The 5,985-nt window shown below is 55.1% G+C and overlaps 1 protein-coding gene across 1 annotated transcript in view; it reads right to left on the bottom strand.

Annotated features, from left to right (window-relative positions):
• Positions 1 to 5,550, bottom strand: part of GNA15 (G protein subunit alpha 15) — a 17,502-nt gene extending 11,952 nt beyond the window's left edge. The window contains exon 1 of the mRNA XM_007460325.1: positions 5,026 to 5,550. Coding sequence (XP_007460387.1) covers positions 5,026 to 5,170 — 145 coding nt within the window. The 5' untranslated portion in view covers positions 5,171 to 5,550. The remainder of the gene's footprint in view (positions 1 to 5,025) is intronic.
• Positions 5,551 to 5,985: the final 435 nt, after the last annotated feature.

Below are 5,985 nucleotides of genomic sequence, written 5' to 3'. Positions count from 1 at the left end.
TCGGTTTGGAAACAAACGCGTCTTCATTTGGCGACATATGGTAGAAATGAGGGGAGAGAGACAGAGACAGACAGACAGACAGAGAGAGAGAGAGGGAGGGAGAGGGAGAGAGAGAGGGAGAGAGAGAGCAGGGTGGGATGGGATAAAGGGCATGTGGTAAAATGTTAACATTTGCAGAAGAATCCGGTGCAACTTTTTTATAACTCTGAAAGTATTTCAAAATGAAAAGTTAAGAAAGGGAAATTAAAAACCCTCAAGGGCTTCCCTGGTGGTGCAGTGGTTAAGAATCCGCCTGCCAATGTATGGGACATGGGTTCGAGCCCGGGTCCGGGAAGATCCCACATGCCGTGGAGCAACTAAGCCTGTGCGCCACAACTACTGAGCCCGCGTGCCACAACTACCGAAGTCCATGCACCTAGAGCCCGTGCTCTGCAACAAGAGAAGCCACCGCAATGAGAAGCCCATGCACCTCAATGAAGAGTAGCCCCCGCTTGCCGCAACTAAAGAAAGCCTACGTGCAGCAACGAAGACCCAACGCAGCCAAAAATAAAATAAATAAACTTATTAAAATAAAAAAACCCTCAAATGCCATGTGAGATGCTGCGTCGGAGGCTGGAACAGAAAAGGGGTCATGGTGGGAAAACCAATGAAATCTAAATCTGGAGTTTAGTTAACAGAAATGTAATGGTACTGTTCCCACATTAATATCTCAGCTGTGATGAGCACACGGCACTTATGCAAGATGTCACCACGAGAGGAAGCTGTTTAGGAGGAGACGGGAACTCTCCGGACTATCTTTGCCAAATTTCTGTCCTTCAAAACTGATTCCAAAATAAAAAGTTTCCTGCAAACAAACCAACAACAAACAAAAAACGGCCCATAGTTCCACAATCTGAAATGCTTCAGTAAGGAGCCACATGTGTCTCAGATTTCCTTGGATTTCAGGACGGGGATACATCAAACTCAATAAATATTCCTGCAGTAGAATCTCTGACTACCACAGTCAGTGAGATAAACCCACAGCCTCGCCTCCCACTGGAAAACCTGGGGAGACGGGCTGGTCTCTGGAGCTTCTGCTATTTGGAGGTGGAAGAGGTACCGTAAGACCCCCTGTCCTCCTCGGGTGCCGGGGGGTCCACACGCACCAGCTTGCCCGAGCCCACAAGAGGAACGGCTCTTGGCTCCACATTTCACGTGGGGAAACTGAGTCCCAGATCAGTTGGGTCATGCAGCTGGTGGGTGGCCAAACTGGGACTCAAACCCGGTTCTGAGTCCAGAGCTCACGGGCTTTTTAATAATCATTCCGGGGGCTTCCCTGGTGGCGCAGTAGTTGAGAGTCCGCCTGCCGATGCGGGGGACACGTGTTTGTGCCCCAGTCCAGGAAGATCCCACATGCCGCGGAGCGGCTGGGCCCGTGAGCCATGGCCGCTGAGCCTGCGCATCCGGAGCCTGTGCTCCATAACAGGAGAGGCCACAACAGTGAGAGGCCCGTGTACCGCAAAAAAAAAAATAATAATAATAATCATTCCGGGAAGTTCCCCAGGCACTGCCTGAATTATCGTCACTAAGATTCCCACTGTTTTCCCATTCGCAGTGGAGATGTGGGGGCTCAGAGAGGTGAAGTGACTTTCCCAGGGTCACACAGCTACTGGAAAAGCAGAGGAGTAAACACAAGCCCTTGTGGATCCTTCACCTTCATCTAAGTATCAGTTCATGTGATGTTTCTACGGACGCTCGGAAGCTCGTCGGCTCCTCTGGGTGCTGCCAAGACGGCGGTGAGACCTACGGCAGGGGGCTGCACCCTTTGACCTTCCTCTGGGTTGCCCCCAAAAGTGTGGAGAACGAAGAAAGATCTCACCAAGAAACAGTTAATTTTTATTTATTTATTTATTTTTGGGTGCGTTGGGTCTTCGTTGCTGCGCGCAGGCTTTCTCTAGTTGCAGCGAGTGGGGGCTACTCTTCATTGCGGTGCGCGGGCTTCTCATTGCGGTGGCTTCTCTTGTTGCAGAGCACAGGCTCTGGGCATGCTGGCTTCAGTAGTTGTGGCTTGCAGGCTCTAGAGCGCAGGCTCAGTAGTTGTGGCACGTGGGCTCAGTAGTTGTGGCGCACGGGCTTAGTTGCTCCACGGCATGTGGGATCTTCCTGGACCAGGGCTCAAACCTGTGTCCCCTGCATTGGCAGGCGGATACTTAACAACTGCACCACCAGGGAAGTCCGCAACAGTTAATTTTGTTGAGATGCACTGATTTCTTTTTTTTTTTTTTCCTCTTCTGTTTCATTAAGGAAAAAAAAAAATATCCTGGTTGCCACCCACAGCTTGGGTTTTGTGACTCACAAATGGCTCACAACCTGAAGTCTGAAAAACTCCACCTTTGCAGCTGTGACTGTCCTGGAGCCACTGAGGAATCAGGAGTCTCTCTGCTCCCCCTCCTGATGTGGTTCAGGAAGCCCCCCACATGGGGCTGGGGGCTGCGGGGAGAGCTGTTTCCACCTGGTGCGTCCTCGCAGCCCAGACGGGAAGTGATTGCTTCCTTCTGGGAATGGGTGCGGAGGTAGAAACTCGCAGAGGCCAGGAGCTGTGCCGAGCCCCAGGCATGGCGAGACGCCGTGCAGCTCCTTCCATGGGTGACGGCAGTCCCAGCCCCGCCATCCTCCCCCAGGAAACTGGGCCACTGGGACACAGGGAGCTCATCTTCTTTGCCCAACTCTGCCTCAAAACTGGCTGCAGACCCCAGACCCATCCTGCCGCCGCCCTGGGCCTCAGTTTCCCCATCTGTCATTGGGCTTCTGTAGAGGCACGTTCACAGGGCAGTCAAGCACGTGGACTGTGGAACCAGAATTCTAGCTTCCGATTCTGGCTGTGTGACCTTGGGCAGGTTGCTTCGCCTCTCTGGGCCTCGGTTTCCCCGTCTGGAGTGGTTCCTACCTCACATAGTATGGACAGAGCTGGCTCCTTTAATTGCCTCATTCTGAGTCTTCCCCTCCTCAACGTGGTGACCACTTCCTGTCAGGGACAGACCCCCAGCCCCTTGGCCTTCCTCCAAAGGGTCAGCCACCTCCCAGAAGAAAAAAAACAAAAAAAAACTTTTGGATTCAATTCCTGTTTTTAAGGAGGGCAGATGTGGAAGCAGCCCTCAGGGCTTGGATAGGGGTGTTGAAACCACAGTCCAGCAGGCTGTGCATAGGGCCACCATCTGTGCTTGGGCATGTGGACAACCTCCACTCTCCCCTCTCCCACCCCTACCAGCAGAAGTGGCTTCCTGATTTGGGACTGGCTGTGCAGTGGTCAGTGGGGCAAGGGACTTTCCCAGCTCCAGGAAGATATGGTACCGCTCTGGGGAAAATCACCCCTGAAACAGGATTCATTCATTCATTCCTTCACTCATTTATAAATCATGCATCGGGTATCTGCTCTACGTCAGGTCACCGTACTCCTGAAATAGATGCTGGGGACACAGGAGTGAATAAGATGGACATGGTCCTCACCTCTGTGTTGCTTGCTGTGTAACTGGAGAGGCAGACAATAAACAAGGAAACAAGAAAACACCTGAGAGAGCGTCAGCGAGTGAGTGGTATGAAGAAAAATCAGGCGAGAGAGAAAGATGCGGCTGACTTTGAAGCCCGGGAAATCAGGGAAGACTTCTCTGAGGAAGTGACACTTGAGCTGAGACCTGCCTTGAGTGAAAGGAGTGAGAGCACCAGCCATGCAAAGGCTTGGGGGATGCTGAGAGCCCTTGGCAGGGAGAATGGCAAGTGCAAAGGTCCAGAGGTGTGGTTAAAGAAAACCTGAGATGTGCAAGAAAGTATCACTAACACTGCCAAACCCCTAGCCCAACAGGTCAAGAAAAATGGAGCAAAGACAAAGAATGAAAAAGGAGACATGACTACAAATCCCACAGACATGAAAGGATGACAAGGGACTGTTATAAACAACCTTATGCCTGTACATTTGACAACTTTGAAGAAATGGACAAATTCTTTGGAAGATACCAATAACCAAAGCTCACTCGAGAAGAAATAGCCTAAATAGCCCTATTTATTAAAAAATAGTAAATAACATATATATACTAGCCTAGCTATTACAGAAAGTGAATAGAGATAGCTATGAAATTAAATTCTTAATTAAAACCTTCCAGGCTCAGACAGCTTCACTGGGGTCCCATGCCCCCACCCTCTCCTCTCTCTCTACCCCTCAGGGCTGCCCCTTGCCACTGAGCAAGAGAAGAGAGAGGACGGCCATCCAGATGACCAGGCTCTTTGCCCCAGGACAAGCAGATGGGACTTTGGAACACTTCCCCCGCCCTCGCTCAGGGCTCAGGCAGTCCCAGGAGACCCTCCAAGGCTGGCATCCCTGGGCTTAGGCCAGCAGGGTCATACACAGGGCAAGGTGGCTGGGGGAGTGGACACACGTGGACAAGAAGACATCAGGTCTCAGAGGCTTCCAATCCACCACACCCAAGTCACCCCCACTCCCTCACCCTGTTCTATTTTCCTCCTGTTCTTCGTGCTTCCGGAAATTATTTTACCTGCTTATTAGTTTTGGGGTTTAACATCTGTCTCCCCCACCGGAAGCTGAGGTCCCCAGACTAAGGGACACGCTCCATCTCCTCTGCCGCTGTGCCCCCACGAATTACTCAGTACGTCTTGAATGAATGAACCGATCAATCAATCAATCAGAGGCACGTGACAATGCTCTCTCTGCCCACACGACTCGTGCCGATAAACCACCAGAACAGACCCAGCGCTCCAGAGGGACAGGAGGGTCTCCGAGGGTGAGGCTAGAGCTCCCCGGGCTGTGCGGCTCATTCCCTTCCCGTGACGCGGAGCCGGTGGAGCGGGCCGGGCCTGCCCGACAGAAGCCAGGCCGCCGGGCCAAACCACCTCTGCTCCTGCAGATGCCCAGGAGATGGCCGGGCCGCGGGACGGGCCCACAGCTCACCCCGTGGGACTAGGAACCGGACGTCAGTCGACTCATCCTGCAAGTGGGCTCCCAGGCTGTCCCGCCCGGGGCGGCCGCGGACTCACCCAGCAGCAGCAGCTTCAGCTCCCCTCGGTCCCGCTTCTTCTGCTCCAGGAGGATCTTGTTGATTTCCTGGTCGATCCGGGCCGCCGACTTCTCGTCCTCGGTCAGGCACCAGGGGAAGCAGCGCCAGGTCAGCGAGCGGGCCATGGTGGGGCCTCAGCGGGCGCCAGGCGGCATCGCCCCCGCCCCCGCCCCCTCCCGCCGGGAGGCCCCCCGGCTGGCCGCTGCGGGGTGGGCTTCTGACAGCCGGCGGCAAGAGTCTCCCTCGTCGTGGGGGTCGCCCCCCAGGGACCCCCGGCTTCCCGGCCTTGGGCACCCCGCGGCCCAGCTCGGCGAGGCCTCCGCGTCGGGTCGGGGGTGGAGACGGAGAGGAGATGCCGGCCTAGGGCGCCCCGCCCTCCCCCAGACCTGCCCGGCCCGGCCCGACAGGTTGACGGCAGTAGAGCGAGAGGTGAGGCGGGCGCCCCGGGGGAGGCGGGGCGGGGAGGAAAGGCCCGGCGTCTGCAGTCTGGGTCTGCGCTGCGCCTCCTTCCTCATTCTGGAGAAGGGGTGGACCCTGTCCTCCTGGGCCTCTGACGCCCGGCCCCGGCCCATCCACCTCTCCCCCTCCTCCGGGCCAGTTGGAAGCAGTCATCAGAATACCCCACAAGATCTTTCTTAAAAGAACAGCCAGGGCCCGGCGTCACTTACTGTTCTAAGTGCTTTTGTGTTTGTGGGGGGCGGGGGTTGTTCATGCGGACAGCACCCCAAGTTCCTTGCCATTCCCGCTGCACAGATGGGGACATAGAGGCACAGCCAGGCAGTGACAACCCCCGGGGAGCCTCTCCCACCCGTGGGGCCTCAGTCTCAACTGCAGAGCTGGCAGCTTTGGGACTTTGGAACCGGGCCATTCGTTCTTCTTGCAGACATTTATGCGGCGCCTACTGTGTGCCAGGCATTCTACGCACAGCAGGGACCCAAAT

Source organism: Lipotes vexillifer, unplaced genomic scaffold (assembly GCF_000442215.2).
Source record: "Lipotes vexillifer unplaced genomic scaffold, Lipotes_vexillifer_v1.1 scaffold225, whole genome shotgun sequence".
Lineage (NCBI taxonomy): Eukaryota > Metazoa > Chordata > Mammalia > Artiodactyla > Lipotidae > Lipotes > Lipotes vexillifer.
This window is presented reverse-complemented; position numbering and strand designations above follow the sequence as displayed.